The following is a 21892-nucleotide window of genomic DNA, read 5'->3' on the forward strand; positions in this document are numbered from 1 at the left end:
CCTCTGGGCACAAAGCAGGCTGAACAGCTGTTTGACTCACTGCTTTTGACTCCTTGTCATTTGGCAGATTGGAATCTCTGCTGAGAGCACCATTTGGATTTCTTTTCGCCCAAAACTGATATTTTTGAACATGAAATTGAAATATAGTGAGGCACTGGTATACATTCATAGAATAATAGTGCCAAAAGAGAGTGTGATAGATTTATGTCAAAACTCTAACTTGCCCCCAGAAGTGTTTAAAGAGATAACCCTAGATTGGTGGAGGTGGGCATGATAGTGTATGAATATGGATTTTCTGAAACTGTGAATATAAAAAATGATACCAGCTTTAGGTGTGTGAACTGGTGAGGAGAGAATATCAGACATGAATATAAATAGAGATGTATACAAACAGGTAGGAAAAAAAGAGCTAGGCCGTATATACTGAAGGGAGTCTGATTAGGGAAATATAACTAGAGAATCCAAAAAAGTCACTAAGTCTAGGTTTGGGTATTTGAGAGGAGGCTAATACTACTATGACTACGACTTACCAACACAAACAATAATCTCAATAGTTGTTGTTGTAATTATTATTATAACAAGAGCAACAAAAATAGCTAATGCTTACAAAGCAATAGTGTATATGTCTGTCAGCACTGTTCTAATGTTTTAAACATAATAATTCCTTTAATCTCCTTGATAATCATAAGAACTATTGTTATTGTTTCCAATTTATGGGAGATGAAACTAAGGCACAGAGAATTTAAGTCACTGATTCAAGATCACACAGCTGGTAGAGGTGAAGTCATGGTTTGACTCTGTGGCTGAAAAGCAATGAATGAATCTAAAATCTTACCCCTACAAAAAAAATGCTACGGAGAAATTGAACGCTTCTGAATTAAGCATATAATAAGCAAAGCCTGAACAAAGGAAAGAAACCCCACTGCAGCACTATGTTGTGACAGCAGAAAAACATACCAAAACTGACAAAATTTCCTTCTCTTTAGGTCCTTCAGGTGAATTATTATTTCTTCCCAAATTTACCTCTTTTGTCCCCATCTTCAGACCAGAGTACACACAGATCTAGGCCCTCTTTTAAGGTCTCAATCCTCCTCCAATTATTAGCAAGCCACAGTGTTAGAAAAGTATCTTTATATTTAAAATTAAAGTCTCTTTATATGTAAAATTAATCACTGACTTTCCAACTTAAGCCCATTCCCTCTTCTCTGATCTTTATTGGAAGTGGGAGATAACACACTAGAGGAAGGCAGTTAAAATTCTAATCACTTTCAGTTTTTCCCTTTTATTTAATAAGTTATTTAAAATGTACTTCTGCTAAATCCTATTTTAAAATCTCCCTGACATTATGACTGATATATTCTAGTTTTTATGACAGGCCTATTTTGCCACCTTAAATGTACTGAGGGTGAGTTTTCTCATCTTACCTCTCCATTTTCTAAGGGGTGTATCTTGGAATAAAATGAAGTGCAGATGACCTCATCGTCTTTGGCGTATGACGGTGGTCCAGTGCGGGGATAAATATTGTAGAGTGTTAGGCACTCTGTGTCTGTCACAGCATGATACTGCCAGGGCTTATAATCCACATCATCAAGTGAGCGTTCCAAAATCCAGTTTCCAGGCCGAGGGGAATTAGCTGCTTTCACAATCACATACGCAATCTGGAACACCTGGGGAAGAGTGACAACAACAACATGTAACTCTGAATTCCAAAGTGTTCTCACTATTACATATCAAATATAAGGCCTACCTAAGGCTACAATAGATTTTATTCAGATATTATTCCATAACCCTATGATATTCTCTAAAAATATTTTTACTGTTACATATTCATACCTTTTGGCTAAGATGAGATGTTCCATTTTGTGGATTTTAGTTCTCTAATAACTCATTAACATCATTTCACGTAATTTTTGAAGTTCTATTATAATCACAATCAGTTAAAACATTTATTACATACCAATTTACTCACCTTACTCTGCTGGAAATTATAATACATGAGTTAGAAATTCCATGTGTGGATAGTGCTTGATAGATTAGAAAACAGTTACTTATGTCACCTAATCCTCAGACAAGTACCATCCATTACTGTGGTACAGCAAAAACAACATAGTGATTCAGAGGCACAATCTTGTATTCAAATTGTGGTCCCAGCATTTCTGTGACCTCGGGCAGATTATTTTACTTTGTCAACTCCTAGCTCCCTTATCTGCAAATTAGGGTCAATAATAAGTACATTAAGTACACTACTGAGAGACAATTTCGATTAAATGAGATAATGTATGCAAAAATACCTAGCAAAAGGCTTGGCTATAAATACTCAATAAATGTCATTTCCTTTACATCCCCAAATAGAAAATAACGGGGAGGAAATTCTAGTACATGCAGACAACTGTTTGAAACTGGAACATATTCAATGAAGGGTTTCTGTACCTTCTGTATAAGAGGTAAACATGTGTTAAAGAAAAGGAAAATAAGGGCATCAAGTGACTGTAAATCAACAGAGTGACAATTGAGGGAAATATAGCAATCCTCTATGTTCAAAACTACAAAATATTTGAAGAGGTAAAAAATAAATATTCTGGATATTTTGCGATGGTCCATATGTGTCTTTACCAATTCAATCCAAAAGAACAATGCACAAACATTACCGAATGACATTTATTTGCAATGTTCTGGGTAGAAAGGTAGATACAAAGTAGTTTAAGTTATTGTCCCACCATCTATGAATTGATAATATATTGTAATAATGAGATATATAATGAGTACACTAATAATAAAGCAGTGGTATATCTTCTTTTTAGTAAATTCAGTGAGGTACAAGGAGCTTGTCAACCCTAAGCTCTGGGTGACTGGGGTCATTGAAAGGATACAACTGGAGGACAAATCCGCTAAAATGTGATTAAGGGTCTGCTTAGAAGGGAGCTTGAAAGGAATGTTCTGAAAATAAACCTTACTTGCTACATAGTTTTGACATGAGACTTTCAGGAATACATCTACACTGTCTATGGTACACTTTAAGGGATTTAATTTAAAAATATGAAAGGTTGATATATAAGACGTAAGACAGGAGACCTTCAAGATGGCAGAGGAGTAAGACATGGAGATCACCTTCCCCCCCACAGATACATCAGAAATACATCTACATGTGGAACAACTCCTACAGAACACCTACTGAATGCTGGCAGAAGACCTCAGACTTCCCAAAAGGCAAGAAACTCTCCATGTACCTGGGTAGGGCAAAAGAGAAAAGAAAAAAAAAGAGACAAAAGAATAGAGATGGGACCTGAACCTCGGGGAGGGAGCTGTGAAGGAGGAAAAGTTTCCACACACTAGGAAACCCCTTCACTGGCAGAGACAGTGGGTGGCGGGGCGGGGTGGGTAGCTTTGGAGCCACAATGGAGAGCGCAGCTACAGGGGTGCAGAGGGCAAAGCGGAGAGATTCCCGCACAGAGGATCAGTGGCGACCAGCACTCACCAGCCTGAGAGGCTCGTCTGCTCACCCGCCAGAATGGATGGGGTGTGGGAGCTGAGGCTCGGGCTTCGGAGGTCAGATCCCAGGAGAGGACTGGGGTTGGCTGCGTGAACACAGCCTGAAGGGGGCTAGTGCGCCACAGCTAGCTGGGAGAGAGTCCAGGAAAAAGTCTGGAACTGCCTAAGAGACCACTGTTTCGGGGTGCACGAGGAGACTGGATTGAGAGTACCGCCAAAACGAGCTCGAGACGGGCGCAAGCCACGGCTATCAGCACAGACACCAGAGCTGGGAATGAAATGCTAAGGCTGCTGCTGCAGCCACCAAGAAGCCTGTGTGCAAGTACAAGTCACCATCCACAACTCCCCTCCTGGGAGCCTGTGCAGCCCACCCCTGCCAGGGTCCCGGGACAACTTCCCCGGGAGACCACACGGCGCGCCTCATGCTGTTGCAACGTCATGCCGACATCTGCTACCGTAGGCTCGCCCCGCACTCTGCACCCTTCCCTCCCCCCAGCCTGAGTGAGCTAGAGCCCCCGAATCAGCTGCTCTTTTAACCCCCTCCTGTCTGGGCGGAAATAGATGCCCTCAGGTGACCTACATGCAGAGGTGGGGTCAAATCCAAAGCTGAACCCCAGGAGCTGTGCAAACAAAGAAGAGAAAGGGAAATTTCTCCCAGCAGCCTCAGGAGCAGCTGATTAAATCTCCACAATCAACTTGATGTACCCTGCAACTGTGGAATACCTGAACAGACAATGAATCATCCCAAAATTGAGGCAGTTGCCTTTGAGAGTAACTGTAGACTTGGGGCTTGCTATATGCGACAGACTGGTTTCTGATTTTATGTTTATCTTAGTTTAGTATTTAGAATTTATTATCACTGGTAGATTTGTTTATTGATTTGGTTGCTCTCTTCCTTTTGTTTTTTAATGTATAGATATATATATTTATATATATTTTCCTTTTTCTCTTTTTGTGAATGTGTATGTGTATGCTTCTTTGTGTGATTTTGTCTGTATAATTTGCTTTTACCATTTGTCCTAGGGTTCTGCCTGTCCTTTTTTTTGTTTTGTTTTGTTTTTTTTAGTATAGTTTTTAGTGCTTGTTATCATTGGTGGATTTGCTTTTTGGTTTGGTTGCTCTCTTCTTTCTTTCTTTTAATTAAATTTTAATTTTTTTAATTTTTAATGATTAAAAAAATTCTTTTATTTCTTTTTCTTTTATTTTCTCCCTTCCTGCCTTCCTTCCTCCTTCCTTCCCTCCATCTCTCTCTCTCTCTCTCTCTCTTTCTTTCTTTCTTTCTTCTCCCTTTTCTTCTGTGTCATGTGGCTCTCAGGGTCCTGGTGCCCCGGCCAGGTGTCACGCATGTGCCTCTGAGGTGGGACAGCTGAGCTTAGGACATGAGCCCACCTGAGACCTCCCAACTCCATGTAATATCAAACCGCAAAAGCACCCCCAGAGATCTCCATCTCAATGCTAAGACCCAGCTCTGGGCTTCCCTGGTGGTGCAGTGGTTAAGAATCCGCCTGCCAATGCAGGGAACACGGGTTCGAGATCTGGTCCGGGAAGATCCCCCAAGCTGAGGAGCAACTAAGCCAATGTGCCACAACTAATGAGCCTGTGCTCTAGAGCCCGCAAGCCACAACTACTGAGCCTGCGTGCCAAAACTACTGGAGCCCGTGTGCCTAGAGCTGATGCTCTGCTACAAGAGAAGCCACCACAATGAGAAGACCGCGCACTACAATGAAGAGTAGCCCCCGCTCTCCACAACTAGAGAAAGCCCGAACATAGCAATGAAGACCCAATGTAGCCAAAAATAAATAAAATTAAAAAAAAAGACCCAGTTCCACTCAATGACCTGTAAGTGACAGTGCTGGACACCCTATGCCAAACAACTAGAAAGGCAGGAACACAACCCCACCCATTGGCAGAGAGGCTGCTAAAATCATAATAAGATCACAAACACCCCAAAACACAACACCGGGCGTGGTCCTGCCCACCAGAAAGACAAGACACAGCCTCACCCACAAGAACAAAGGCACTAGTCCCCTCTACTAGGAAGGCTACATACCCACTGAACCAACCTTAGCCACTGGGGGCAGACACCAAAAACAGTGAAAACTACAGACCTGCATCCTGCAAAAAGGAGACATCAAACATAGTAAGTTAAGCAAAATGAGAAGACAGAGAAACAAACAGAAGAAGGAGCAAGGTAAAAACCCACCAGACCAAACTAATGAAAAGGAAATAGGCAGTCTACCTGAAAAAGAATTCAGAATAATGATAGTAAACATGATCCAAAATATTGGAAATAGAATGGAGAAAATACAAGCAACGTTTAACAAGGATCTAGAAGAACTAAAGAGCAAACAAACAATGATGAACAACATAATAAATGAAATTAAAAATGCTCTAGGAGGAATCAATAGCAGAATAACTGAGGGAGAAGAACAGATAAGTGACCTGGAAGACAAAATAGTGGAACTAACTACTGCAGAGCAGAATAAAGCAAAAAGAATGAAAAGAATTGGGACAGTGGTAAAGACCTCTGGGACAACACTAAACCCACCAACATTCGAATTATAGGGGTCCCAGAAGAAGAAGAGAAAAAGAAAGGGATTGAGAAAATATCTGAAGAGACTGTAGTTGAAAACATCCCTAATATGGAAAAGGAAATAGTCAATCAAGTCCAGGAAGCACAGAGACCCCATACAGGATAAATCCAAGGAGAAACAAGCCAATACACATAGTAATCAACCTATTAAAAACTAAATACAAAGAAAAAATATTAAAAGCAGCAAGGGAAAAGCAACAAATAACATACAATGGAATCCCCATAAGGTTAACAGCTGATCGTTCAACAGAAACTCTGCAAGCCAGAAGGGAGTGGCAGGACATATTTAAAGCGATGAAAGGGAAAAGCCTACACCCAAGATTACTCTACCCAGCAAGGATCTCATTCAGATTCGACAGAGAAATTAAAACCTTTACAGACAAGAAAAACCTAAGAGAATTCAGTACCACCAAACCAGCATTATAACCAATGCTAAAGGAACGACTCTAGGCAGGAAAGCACAAGAAAAGAAAAAGACCTACAAAAACAAACTTAAAACAATAGAATTCAACACTCAAATCAATAGAATTAGAAATAAAAAAGAAGTAACAACTGACACTGCAGAAATACAAAGGATCATGAGAAATTACTACAAGCAACTATATGCCAATAAAATGGACAACCTGGAACAAATGGACAAATTCTTAGAAAAGAACAACCTTCCAAAACTGAACCAGGAAGAAATAGAAAATATCAACAGACCAATCACAAACACTGAAATTGACACTGTGATTAAAAATCTTCCCAGAAACAAAAGCCCAGGACCAGATGGCTTCACAGGTGAATTCTATCAAACATTTAGAGAAGAGCTAACACCCACCTATCTGAAACACTTCCAAAATATAGCAGAGGAAGAAACACTCCCAAACTCATTCTATGAGGCCACCATCTCCCTGATACCAAAACCAGGCAAAGATGTCACAAAGAAAGAAAACTACACCCCAATATCACTGATGATCATAGATGCAAAAATCCTCAACAAAATACTAGCAAACAGAATCCAACAGCACAATAAAAGAATCAAACCCCACGATCAAGTAGGGTTTATCCCAGGAATGCAAGGATTCTTCAATATACGCAAATCAATCAATGTGATATATCATATTAATAAATTGAAGGAGAAAAACCATATGATCATCTCAATAGATGCAGAAAAAGCTTTTGACGAAATTCAACACCCATTTATGATAAAAAAAAAAAAAAACCTGCAGAAAGTTGGCATCGAGGGAACTTACCTCAAAAAAATAAAGGCCACATATGACAAACCCACAGCCAACGTCGTTCTCAATGGTGAAAAACTGAAACCATTTCCTCAAAGATAGGCACAAAACAAGGTTGTCCACTTTCACCACTGTTATTCAACACAGTTTTGGAAATTTTAGCCACAGCACTCAGAGAAGAAAAAGAAATAAAAGGAATCCAAATCAGAAAAGAAGAATTAAAGCTGTCACTGTTTGCAGATGACATGATACTACACATAGAGAATCCTAAAGATGCTACAAGAAAACTACTTGAGCTAATCAATGAATTTGTTAAAGTAGCAGGATACAAAATTAATGCACAGAAATCTCTTGTATTCCTATTCACTAATGACAAAAAATCTGAAAGAGAAGTTAAGGAAACACTCCATTTTACCATTGAAACACAAAGAATAAAATACGTAGGAATAAACCTACCTAAGGGGATAAAAGACCTGTATGCACAAAACTATAAGGCACTGATGAAAGTAATTAAAGATGATAGAAAGAGATGGAGAGATATACCATGTTCTTTGATTGGAAGAATCAACACTGTGAAAATGACTATACTACCCAAAGCAATCTACAGATTCAATGCAATCCTTATCAAACTACCAATGGCATTTTTCACAGAACCAGAACAAAAAATTTCACAATTTGTATGGAAACACAAAAGCCCCTAATAGCCAAAGAAATCTTCAGAGAAGAAATAGAGCTGGAGGAATCAGGTTCCCAGACTTCAGACTATACTACAAAGCTACAGTAATCAAGTCAGTATGGTACTGGCACAAAAACAGAAATATAGATAAATGGAACAGGATAGAAATCTCAGAGATAAACCCACACACATATGGTCACCTTACTTTTGATGAAGGAGGCAAGAAGATACAATGGAGAAAAGACAGCCTCTTCAATAAGTGGTGCTGGGAAAAATAAAACTGCAGACGTAGAGAATGGACTTGAGAACACAGGGAGGGGGAAGGGTAAGCTGGAATGAAGTGAGAGAGTGGCATGGACATATATATACTACCAAATGTAAAATAGATAGCTAGTGGGAAGTAGCCACCTAGCACATGGAGATCAGGTCACTGCTTGTGACCACCTAGAGGGGTGAGATAGGGGGAGTGGGAGGGAGATACAAGAGGGAGGAGATATGGGGATATATGTATATGTATAGCTGATCACTTTGTTATAAAGCAGAAACTAACACACCATTGTAAGGCAATTATATTCCAATAAAGATGTTTAAAAAAAAACATAAGACAGGTGGCTCTCATGCTGGTCTTTTGAGATCTTTAGTAGGATGTGAGCATTTCTGTCTGTGTGCACTAAGGGGAGAATCACGAGCCATCATATGACTGAAAGTACGGATGGTATTTGCATCTTAGGCACAGTTGTGGAAATACTGGTAATTAAAATACTGAAATACTTCTGTAGTTGGTAAATCACTGATGCCCAAGCCTTCCAAATGCCTTCTCTCTCCTGAGATCATCTGGTTAACCTTGGGATAGCAAGGAATAGCCAAGACATCGTCTCTGATTAGTCTGGGCTTTGACCAATTCTAGTTTATTGACTAACACTCCAGGTGGGAAATATTATGAATTTATATTTACAAAGGTATATAGATAAGTGTAATTGCAGATATACACACATATATGCCTATGTGTCTATAATTTTTTTTTTTTGTTTGTTTTGTTTTGTTTTTTTGTGGTATGCGGGCCTCTCACTGCCGTGGCCTCTCCCGTTGCGGAGCACAGGCTCTGGACGGTCAGGCTCAGCGGCCCTGAGCTCAGGGGCCCTAGCCCCTCCGCGGTATGCGGGATCCTCCCGCACCGGGGCACGAACCCGTGTCCCCTGCATCGGCAGGCGGACGCTCAACCACTGCGCCACGCGGGAAGCCCGTATGTGTCTATAATTATTGGAATACACTTAGACATTTTGGGGAAGGGTAGATATGGACATCTTAAAGCTGTGACCAATGGGGTTTGGCAATCAAGAGTCAAAGAGATAAGAAGAACTTTTAAATTTCATCTAATAACCTGCTATATTAATTGCATTAATATAAATGTCTTGGTTTTTAATAGAATTATTTTTAAAATAAAGAAGTATTTTTAAAAGTATTGAAGAAAGGACAAGAGTAGGAGTAAAATGGAATATACTCTAGCAATCATAATCTAAAGTATTTGCTACTTCTGCATTTTTTAGGTGTTATTCATAAGGAATTATTTCTCTTAGACACTCTGTATTCAATAACTCATACACATGGAACCTCTTTAAAAAGGAATTCACTGAAGGTCAAACCTATTGATTAATCTGATAGAACAGAGAGATATTTCATCCTATTAAAAATCTGAAATACCCTGTTCCTAATTTCTGGTAATCCTAAATTATTCGTGACAAAGTCTATAAAATGGTAAAGAATATGAATAAATAAATTGTGAGCTCCTAAAGGGCAGAGATGCTACAATCCTTATTATACCTTATTATAATTCTTTTGAAATAGTGTGCATTCAATATTTATTAGTTTTAACTGAATAACCAAAATCATTGCAACATGCTTCCATGTTACTTCTACTAGCTTAACACTTTCTTTTCTGTTTGTTAGAGCCTGAATTTCAGTCAACCAGCATATTTTGTCACTTGTAGGAACTAAGGCATACATTGCTTGTAATGTTCGTCCTATTACATCTCTATGAGTTGAACAAATTTCTTAAACTCTTTTACCCTCTGTTTCCCAGTGTTTCTTTTCCAAAGTCAAAACCATGGAAAGATAACGAATATCAAATACTGTGTGGTCTTTGGAAAAAACAATCTATATAAATATTGTAAATTAGCAAATTTCTATCCAGAAAAAAGAATGCACAGATATTCTCTTAGTGGAAAACCAAAAGAGAAATATCAAAGCATAACTAGAGATCACAAGTACAAATAAGAAAAATAAAGATACACTGATGTATGGGTAAAGTACTTTGTTTAGAAACAACTCAGCAAGCAAATATAGGAAAAGGCCAAATTGTCTTGGAGCTACAACATGGATTTATGACTTAGGAGCTTCTGTGCTGGCTCTGGAATAATAGATGAAATCCATGAAAAGAAGTTATACTAGAAACCACACAGACTCCTTCTATAATTCAACATAACAGCCTACATTAAGTGACATGGAAAAGCAGTCATTGCCTTCAAGAATATGTCACCCCATTTCAAAATAATATCCTTCTTTCATTTATCTTCTATGGATTCTTTCACATTTCACGCAAAATTAATTAAATTAGTTAGCATGTAGTATTTTGAATAAACTTTTAAAAATGTGGTAGACAGCATTATTGGAAAACACAATGAATAGAAGTATTCTTTGAAGGCGTCAGGCAAAGGCTGTGAAAATTCTAAGAGTGATTTTCTAAGTATGCCAAAATTTTAATGACTTGAATAGAATAATTCTCTAACGTACTCATGCTACTTTTATTAACTCTGTCCTGTGTTTTCAGTATAAAGGCTCTTCAAAATCAGTAGTTATAAAACCTTATTTCCAGATGGAAAAAAACTCAATCTGTATGGGGTGCAACAAGGAAAGCAAACACCTCATTATAAGTACAAAAATGCTATGATGGCTAGGCTTTTATAAACCGTAGACACCAATACACAATACCCACATTTTTGGAGGGCACATTTTACAAACTTGGTAACTAAAAAAAAATCCCAAATATTTTTTGAAATAATACCAAATGTTTGACATTTTACTGTAACAAAGAGAACTTTCTATTTCATACTCCATTTGTGCATCACCTAATAAAATATCATGTAATTATAATCATATGTCACTGATGTAGCATTAAATTAGATGTTCCTAGAGTATTAAGAACCCGATCTCATTTAGGGTGGAAATGAAGAATACAGTCTTTCTGAAGAATCCTTGTCCCAAAGTAACAAGTAACATGCAACGACCATCATACGCACTGATGCTTTCTCATCTTTTTCACATTATAGGAGGAGACCTCACAGCCGGAAGTGAACAGCCTAGGAACTTTGGCCACTGTCCTAGGACAGGATATACATTAGCTCACCTGTAACCCATGTGGGTAAGTCTGACCTCCAGAACCAATTTCTAGCACATGCATTGCTGAGTCTGAATTTTTGAAAAATATTCTCTGCTATGACTTTCAGGAACCTACTTTATCCCAGTTCTTTTGTCCTCAGAAGGTTCATGGATCTAGGAAAATGCTACCAAAGAGTATTGTGTTTTGGAGATTTTAGTGAGACTTTTGAGTGTCACTGGCACACAGTTAAGAGAGCCAGGCCAAAGTAGGACTCCTTAATGATGTAACAAGGACAGAGGACCTCCGTTTCCTATAGGCTGATCCCCCATGAAAGCCATAAAACTATTAATAAAGGCCACTCTCTGTGGAAGATGGTACTTCAACTTTCTCATAGAGAAAGTTTGTCAAGAGAAAAACACATGGCCATCTAACTTCTGCCCACTGATAAGTTCTGCCTCCCTCCCCCTGTTGCTATCTGTCTGTGAACTTCCTATAGCAAACAGTTGTCCACATAACAAAATTGCTTAGTTGTGAAAGAGGCTTTGCAATATTCTACTACCTGCTCTTGCCAATGTTATGGATTTAAACATTTCCACAAGCTGTGATGTCATCTCTAATATGTTTTGAACACTCCTGTGTATTCTTAGTTCTAGTATATGTTTGTCAAATACTCTTATTTATTCATATAGGTATGTTGGCTTTCAGAAAGCAATGAGAGTTATACAATATCAGAACCTGAAAGGATCCTTGGAATCATGAGTTTCAAGCTTAGTACCCACTAGAATAATCGGGGAAGCCTTACAGAAATGTGTGCATGTCTCGGTGTTTTGAGTTGATAGATGGGGTTCATGTGTTACCTAATCTTTCACCTGAGACCTAAAAAGAGGATAAATAAATAAATAGGAAACCAATAACAACAAAGATAAGAGCATGAGGAGGTTTCAGTATTTTTCTGGAAGGTCAATGAGAGTCAGCTGAGGAGGGAGAGCAGAGATCATGGCCTAAAGTACTCAGTACTTGCCCTGGGTCAAGTCCAGCAGAAACTCACAAAGGCAGGTCTGACCAGAAGCAGGGATGAGAAGCGGGGCTGAATGTAGGAAATTCATCGAAATTCTGAGTTTAATAGAGGCTTCACTCAAAGATGCGCCCACCCAACCACATGTAACCAAATTCTTACTCCCCAGCAAAAATTTCTGAGCAATCACAGAAAACAAGTGGCTCATTATAATCTTAAAACTTATTATACAGATTTTGAAAATATTATTACTGGACTTATTGGATCAAGTTCCAACAACAGAAGCTTTTAAATGATGCTTTAAACTTAAAAAAAATTAACCTACAAATAACTCTAATCATTACATTTTGAGTCAGTTTTATGTCCCTTGTAAATTTACACTTACTTCAATAAACCTAGAATAATGTGGTGGCGGGTCCAGAAGGATAGCTCCTTGCCTGCCTGTGCTTTCAGACAAATTCATTTACAATGATTTCAAAGATGGAAATGACTTGAGATTGTCACTCAGTTATAATGTGCAGCCCATTTATTCTCCTCCCCCCAAGTGTATACTACAACTGCTCAGCGTGAATTTAGTGAGTTGCAGGTAAGCAAATGTGCCATTTCACCTCAGGGTAAGTGGCTCCCGAGTCGCCAGAGGAACAGAAACACTCTGCCCTCAATTAAAACAGATTTTTTATACTCACATTAAACTCATGTAAAGTTTATACATTTGAAAATGAATTAATCTACCACTCCAGAATTTCTAAGAAATAATAATCTACCTGGATGACTAATAATCCTTTGAAGATAAAATATTCAATTATTTGTTGAAAGTTTTTTTTAAGGGTTTTTATCAATGTCTAACTACTCATGGGAAAGTATTTGAAGGACTGTTCCACCTCACTAGGCAAGGAAGAAAATCTCAACTTCTAGTTCTGAAAAGTAACAAGAGTTACTTTTTCTGCTCTCTCTAAGTTAATACACAAATCTAAAGCAATTTAATTTCTTATTAAAATGTTAGGTTTATTTTCCCCCTAAAGCTGGACAAGTTGATTATAAAGTTGATTTGGAAAAATTAATGAGAAAGAATAGCCAAGAGAACCTGAAATGAAAGAACAACAGATGCAGAGATGTATTATTAAATGAAAAATAATCAACGTAGAGAATATTCAGCTATACTGGATGCTGCTGTTTACTAAGAGGGCCTTTTTTGAAATGATGGATCTGTGGTGGGACTAATGGTCATCATGGCCACTAACGTCCCCAAAAGAGAGAACACAGCACCATCTATAAACACAGCACCATCTACGATTAATCGTGCCAGAAAAGTGAACCCAAATCAGAGTGGATCTCTACATTTTTAACTATCAGTTTACAGGAAATGAGGTATCCAAGGAGCATGAAAACAGCACCACAGGAATACAATTAGCAAAATCCAGAATGTGAGAACCTTTACTAGACAAACCATATCGCTTCTTCCAAAAATAAATTGCAAGAAAATAAAAAATAATGAGGTTATAGATTAAGAAAGCTTAAGAGATATCAAATAAATGCAGTATGTAACTTCAGCTGTTCAAAAAATTCAATCGGGGGGACCTTGAAGATGGCGGAAGAGTAAGATGCGGAGATCGCCTTCCTCCCCACGGATACACCAGAAATACATCCACACGTGGAACAACTCCTACAGAACTCCTACTGAAGGCTGAATTTCATAAATTTCTTAAAAAAAAAAAAAATTCAATCAGCTGTTTAAAAAATTTGGAGGTAAATGTGATGAATTCTGATACTGACTGAATATTTGCTAGTATTAAAGAAGTAGTAGTAATAGTATTAATTTTTAGGTGTGACAATGCTTTTGTTTACAAAAGAGCTGTATCCTTCAGAGATACATACTGAATTATAGAGGAAGTAATATGCATGGAATTTGCCTCCAAATAATCTGGTGGGTGGGGTGGGGTATGATAAATGTAGAATTGAAACAAGAAGGGACACAAGTTAATTCTTACAGGCGGGTGTTGGTTACATGTGGGTCTAGGGTATTCTTCTCCATACTTCTGTGTATGTTGGGAAATTTTCATAATGAGAATTTTTAGAAAGATTACTAATATATCTCATTTTGATAAACAAATGATTCTCTTTTACATAATGATTTTTTTTTTCTCTTTTTTTGCAGTATGCGGGCCTCTCACCGCTGTGGCCTCTCCCGTTGCAGAGCCCAGGGTCCGGACGCGCAGGTAGAGCGGCCATGGCTCACGGGAGCAGCCGCTCCGCGGCATGTGGGATCCTCCCGGACCGGGGCACGAACCCGTGTCCCCTGCATCTGCAGGTGGACTCTCAACCACTGCACCACCAGGGAAGCCCTACATAATGATTTTAACACTATTGGTAATTCAGTGCTTGCTCTTAAAAAGCAAATATTTAATGCATTTTCTTTATTATCTTGATACACGGTTAACTCTGCTTCATGCTGCGAAGACACTGCATTCTGAGCTCAAGAAATATATCTTAATTCTTTCAAATTAATTATCAACTCTAAAGGGCATTGCTTGTCCAAAATTTTAGTCCCATCTTAAGAAAACTAGGAACACGAATAAATGGAATCCAAGATGCAATGAGTAAGGTCCTCCCTCAGCTTATTAATGCATTTAGTACTCTATGCTTCATTAAATTGCTATCATTTTAAAAAATGTTAGCTGCAGGTAAAATTCAGACAAGCATTTTCCTTTTCTTTAGCACTGCCCTTGACATCTGTTCTCTCCTCACATATTTCTCTCTTATCTGAAACAATCTATGTTTTCAAAACATTGACCTGCCTCCTGTGAATGAGCCATTGGCACAGCATGGCTTTCACACCAGCTACTGGTAAAAGAGCAGGTAGGCTGAGTCCCCCACAGAACATGACAGTCCTTTCAATGAAGCCATCACAGAGGACAATATTGGTGTGAATCACAGACAATCAGAAATGTGACGGTTTAAAGCTTGCGTTCTAAAAATTATCCACCCTGGAGAAATACCCAGGATTGCCTTTGTTTGTGTGCTTCTATAGTGATCAGGGTAAGAAGAACCTATACCTTCTCAAATTTATGACATTGCAGACATGAATGAATCACTCTAGTTCAAAACATTTGGGGAATAATAGCAAAGATTTGTAGTGATGAGAAGAGTTAGAAATAGAATGTTAACAGTGGAGAATAACAAATCAAAGACAGATGAAACTTTCTGATCTTGGTTCATGAATTCTTTCAACAGATCAGAGCCACTTAACACTTATTCAATTTTAGCCATTACAAATGAAATAGCATCAGCTATTTTCATGCTTATATATTGCCCCACTTCCTTGTCCTTCTCTAGAGACTTTAAGAGTAGCTTGTAAAAAAAAAAAAAAAGAGTAGTTTGTACTCTCTTTTGTTTATTCCTTAATACCTCCTCTCTACTTAACCCTCTGCAGTCCATGCAACACTCACCACCCTATCTGAATCACTTTCAGAAGAGTTACAGCAACCCATTTGGAAAATTCATGGGTTTTTCCTCCATCCTCATCTTCTTTGAGATCTCCACAGCTTTTGACTATACTGTTCCCCCCGCCCCCATCTGAAACTCTCTTTATCTTTGGAAAAATGATATTTATTTATAATTTAGGGATTTTTTTAAAAAAAGAGAAACATGTTTTCCTAATATGGCTTTTTACCTAAAATGGAAGGTAAACAATAGGAGAGAAGGGAGTGAAGACAAAAGGAATATTCAGAAGAGAGCACTGTGTGGGGTACGCCTGCTGTGGGTCTTTTTAATTCGAATTTCTTTAACAAAGGTGTGTCCCAATGTTCTATGTCCTAATAATCTTTTTTTGGGGAAAGCAGCATTTTATTTAGTGCTTAGTTTTTGCCAGGCACTTCAGCATGAGAAGTTTGTTTCTGTTAACAAGAACCCTATGAGATAGGTAGGTAGGAACTGATTAGAAATTGAAATGAGAGAGTTACCCTAATTTGTGTGGTAGAAAGAATAATAGCTCCTCAAAAATGTCTATATCTTAATCCTTGGAACCTTTGAATACATTCTCTTATATGTCAAAAGGGATTTTGTAGATATGATTTAGTTAAAGACCTTGAGATGGAATGATAATTCTGGATTGTATGAATGGGTCCAATATAATCACACAGATCCTTAAAAATAGAAGAGGGAAGCAAAAGAGGAGGCCAGAGAGATGGAACATAAGAAAGCTTCAACCCATTTCTGGCTTTGAAGATGGAAGAAAAGGCCACAAGCCAAGGAACACAGGTAATCTCCAGAAGTTGGAAAAATCAAGGAAATGAATTCCCCTCAAGAAACTTCAGAAGGGAATGCAACCTTGCCCACACCTGGATTTAGGCCACTGAAGCTCATGTCAGACTTCTAACCTATTAAAATGTAAGATAATAAATTTGTGTTGCTTTAAGCCACTAAATCTGTGGTAATCTGTTACGATAGCAATGGAAAACTAGTACACTAGGTAACTTGTTCCGCTTCACATGACTAGTAAATTATGGAGCAAGTCTATAGATCCAGTTTTGTTTAATTTTGCTCCCTGCATAATACCTTCCACGTCTATGACTATTTCAACTAACTCCTTTATACAGATATGTCCCATATCTCAATTTCTAACCTAACCACATTCTCATCTAAGAAAATTTAATTTTGCTTTGTAAAAAATTAATTTTGCCCTCGTTTTACCACCAAAACTGATATAAGTTACTAGCAGTAGAAACTGTAGAATACTCTATAGATGTTTTTTAATGTCTTACACATAATTATCAATTATTTTTTAAAATTCAATGGAACAGGTGATCAAAAATGGAATGCCACCTCTGAAACAATTTAAGGAACCTCAGAAGTAATTTCTATAAGCACCTAAAGTGTGAACCTACCTAGCCACCATTCAACATTAATAAATACAGGTGACACATCCCTCATCATTTCTAATTTCCTTGGGAATTTCTACCAAGGTAACAATCTTAAATACGTCTAAGTCACATATTCTTCCTCTGAAATGAAAATCTGCAAAAAAGAGAATTCTGACAAGGTTTGTCAAGCTGGCCTTTACCCCAAATTTTAAAGAGGTGACTTCACTTGCCAGTGAAGTGTGAAGAGTGTAAGTGAAATGAAAAATGAGAAAACTGCAGAGCCTGATATCATTCTGGCTAAGATTTTAAAATAAGGATAGGAGATGGCACTCATATAACTGTATAGACATTTTCTAAAGACTGAGTGCCAACAGTTATGACAAATATGCCTGAAAGGTGACCATTTCAAGAGGACATAGGATAAAGTTCTTACAAAACCACCCTACAAGTTCTTTGTTCTTTGTATCCTGCCTAGATTTCTCCTGGTTTTTTTATGAGTTCAAAACATACCAAATCATCATAGAACTTTGGTGATGTCAAGTCAAAAATGATTTATGAAGTGCTGAGCTGGATTTCTGAAGCTCCAAAAGGATCCATGGCACACAGATAACACTTAGGGAATTTTACTGTCTCCTTTATGCTGCCTTCACAAAATTGTGTTTTACTCTGTCAGCAAGTTTGACTGCTCGTGGATTTTCCAAACCTTTCCATGCAGGACTAATTAATTGGTTGTACCAAAGCAAAAGTTTTTTTTAAAACCCTCACCCTTAGAGGAAAATCAAGGCTAATCAAATTAGGACTCAGCACAGGAAAGCGGGAGAAAAGCTTAAAAATTGACTTAGAAAACAATTTTCTGACACTGAAATTCATCCAGTTAAGCAGGTTATGAACGTCATGAAAAGTCATGGTTATAGTTGTCCTGAAAAAGAGCAAATAAATGTTTCTGGACATTTTCTGTAGTACTACATGTCCTGCTGTGAACATTCTATCAGCCCTGAACATAATTAATTTATGTAAAAGCCTTCACTAGAAAAACCCTACACACATTTCCATTTAAATTATTACAAAATGTCATTGTACTCTGATTCTAAAATTGCTATCCAATAGAACATTGACCACAATGTCTAGAAACAAATTGTAAAGAACAATATATCTTTGGGAAACATAAGTAGTATTTCATCAATATGGAATCAAGCTCTAACTCATTTATGATACCCAAGGCATAAAACAGAATCCATAGGGCTTCTTGAACAGTTTAATTGACTACTATTACTCAACATCAAATAATAAAGCTGCAAAATCATCAAGAGTAAAATCCGACACTATACACTGAATCTGTCTCAACAGCAGAGAATGGATGACAGCAGAACATCCACACAACTCTACCATAAGCATATATGGAGGGATAGTTGTGAATAGAAACACTATAAACAACACTTTAATGAAGTGCTTCATTACTAAGCCAAGATTCTGTTAAACCTAAACATACGGTGGATTGTTGCAAAATAACTGCAGCTATTAGTAAAGCGCTATGAAAGGTGTGAAGGATGAAAGCTTAACTTTTTCTTATTCCAGGCTTCATGTCTGCAGTGGGCATAAATATGGTATTACAAATAGTGACCATGAAAAGCAAGTAGTAAATAAAGTCACTTACTGAAAGCAGACTTTACCACATTTTGCGTGAGGGAGACCTTTTTTCCATTGCTTGCCTGTTCAGTAAAATACATTACCAAGTATCATCACAGACAGAAGTGAAGAATAGCCGTATGACTATTAACGTTTTTTAGTCTAGTCCTTTTCGTGTCTATGTCACTTTAAAATTATAGTACAAACCAAAAGAAGGTCATGATTTGAATTGTAGATGTTCTTGACATGAACAACATTTTAGACATATATCAAGTGCTTAAAGAACACAACATACTGGAATAACTTCAGATTCATTTTTCCAGACTAAACATAAATGAAATTATTTAAATATGAACAGAATAAATTTAAATGTCTATATTCTCGGTAATCTATTTAGGGAGGTTTAAAAGAATATATTCAAATGGGAATTGGAACAACTCCTTGATTAAGAAGGATGGGAAAGACAGTTATACCTGCAGTCAAGTTCGCTTGAGCTAGTGTTACTCTTACCCTTTTGTTCCAAGATTCCTATTATGGATTCTAAAATTCTGTACTTCCGTACATATTTTAAAGGCTCACATAGTAATATATTAATTAGTTCATTTATTCTCCAAATATTGTTGAACAACAGATTATTTATTGTGCCAGTCCTTAACCTAAGTGTTGAAATATAGCAGTGAGGATAATAAAATTGCTCTTTCATGGAGATTATATTCTAGAAAAACAGACAATACACCAATAGTCTGCTGGAGCCAGCTTGCACTGACTTTCAAAAGCCAGTTTTGGCAAGGATGTGGAGAAAAGAGAATACTTGTACTCTGTTGGTGGAAATGTAAATTGGCACAGCCATTAAGAAAAACAACATGGATGTTCCTCAAAAAATTAAAAATAGATCTAGCAATTCCACTTCTGGGTGTACACCCAAAGGAACTGAAAATAGGATATCGAAGAGATATATACTCTCCCATGTTTATTGCAGAATTATTCACAATAGTCAAGACACAGAAACAACCTAAGTGCCCATATATATATACATACATACAATGGAATATTATTTCACCATGAGAAAGAAGGACGTCCTGCCATTTGCAACAACATGGATGACCTTGAGCACATATATTATGCTAAGTTAGAAAAGTCATACGGAGAAAGACAAGTACGATATGATATCACTTATATGTAGAATCTAAAAAAGCCAAACTGGTTACAACAGAGTAAAATGGTGGTTACTAGGGGATGGGGAGGAAGGGAATAGGACAGATGTGGTTTCAGGGTACAAAATTGCAATGAGTGGCAAATACCACCTAGAGATCTAATGCACAGTATAGTGAACGCAGACAATATAGTATTATAATCATAAAACTTGCAAAGAGACTAGAACTAATTATTACAACCATTAAAAATAAAGGATAGCTATTAATATGATAGAGGTATTAATTATTGCTATAATGGCAATAATATTACATTATATAAATGTATCAAATTAACATGTACATATCAAATTTATACAATGTTGTATATCAAATATATTTCAATTTTTTAAAAAGCCAATTGTGTTTATCTCTTCCCAATTCCTTGTTCAGTGACATCATGTTGGTAGCTTGAAATCAGTCCTGATATGAATATTTACACCACGGAAATTGGCTAACACTATAAATCAGGACTTTTCTTTCACCCCCAGAGAATCAACTGTTAAACATCTGTCAGGACTCCACTGCAACAGACAAGACAAATGAATAAATAATGCAATTTTAGGTAGGGGTTTCTATAATAGATGGTAATCAGGGAAGAATATTTATTTGAGCAGAGACTTCAGTGACATGACAGAGGAAGCCACGTCAAGATCTGGGGAAAGAACATTTAAGTCAAAGGAAATAGCAAATGTAAAGCGCCTGTTGTAGGAATGAACTTGGTTCATCTCAAGAAGGCCAATGTGGCTAGAATAAAACAGCAGCTAGAGACTGCTGTCAGCTATGATTTTGGAGAAGCACACAAGGGCCTGGTCTTGCAGGTTCTACAGGATGTGGCAAGAAGTGTGGATTTTGGCTTCTGTATGTTAGGAAATCATTGTAGAATTTTGAGCAATGAGGTGATAGATCCAACATATATTTTTTAAAGAGTACTGTGGCTGCTGTTTGGTGAGTAGGTTATGAATAGGGGATGGGAAATCGGAGAGACTAGACAGGGAGCTATGCTAGTAATCTAGATGAGAGATGGTGGCTTAGATTAGGGTTGTAATGGAGCAGATAAGAAGTTGCCAAATTCAGGATACATTTTGTAGGTCGAGTTTTCAGAACTTGGATAAGGGGTATGAAGGGAAAAGAATAATCAAATATAATTCCCAAGGTTTTTGTTTGTGTTTATCTATTTGCCTGGAAAACTGAATTAAGAGTAGTACTATTACTGAGAAGGTACATATTTGGATAAAGTAAATCATCAAGACCTCTCTTTTGAACTATAAAATATGTGATGCTTCATTAGACATTCAAGTGGAGTTGCTGGTTGAGAGACAGAGGCAGGGTAGTGTTAAATGGGCTATTGCCACTTGGGAAAGTTTCATAACCTTTCAGTGCCTCATTTTTTTCCATCTGGACAATGGGAATAATAGTACATTTCCATCATAAAGTTGTGAGGATTATAAAACATAATACACATAAAGTGCTACAGCACTGTCCAGCCCATATTATACACTCATTAAATATTAGTTAGCAATGCTTTCATCCATTTCCTAGCTGATACATAGGCTCTAAATTGTTATACTTTTTAGATAACCTTGAAAGGCAAAGAAACTTGCATATAGAGTTGGCAAAAAAAATCTAGATCTATTTTAAAACTTTTAACTGAGACAGAGACACAGAGCCAAAGAGAAATTAGATTAGTCAATAAATATCTTCGAAGTGGAAGCCAAGTCTACCTTAGCCTTTACTCCTATCTATCCTTGTAATTCACATGCCAATAGGCATTTGGGTTTTGGTTGTTTCTGTTTTGTTTTGTCTTGCTTTGGTTTTACTATTGTAATGAACAGAAAGTGAAGAAAA

General features: G+C 37.4%; 1 protein-coding gene across 1 annotated transcript in view; it reads right to left on the reverse strand.

The window, feature by feature from the left end:
- The window catches only part of LAMA2 (laminin subunit alpha 2), a 588138-nt gene that overhangs the window by 382076 nt on the left and 184170 nt on the right, over nucleotides 1-21892 (reverse strand). Inside the window, exon 7 of the mRNA XM_024759015.1 lies at nucleotides 1425-1667. Within this exon, the coding sequence (XP_024614783.1) occupies nucleotides 1425-1667 (243 nt within the window). The remainder of the gene's footprint in view (nucleotides 1-1424; nucleotides 1668-21892) is intronic.

The sequence above is a fragment of the Neophocaena asiaeorientalis genome, unplaced genomic scaffold (genome assembly GCF_003031525.2).
Source record: "Neophocaena asiaeorientalis asiaeorientalis breed wild unplaced genomic scaffold, Neophocaena_asiaeorientalis_V1.1 scaffold5, whole genome shotgun sequence".
Classification (NCBI taxonomy): Eukaryota; Metazoa; Chordata; class Mammalia; order Artiodactyla; family Phocoenidae; genus Neophocaena; species Neophocaena asiaeorientalis.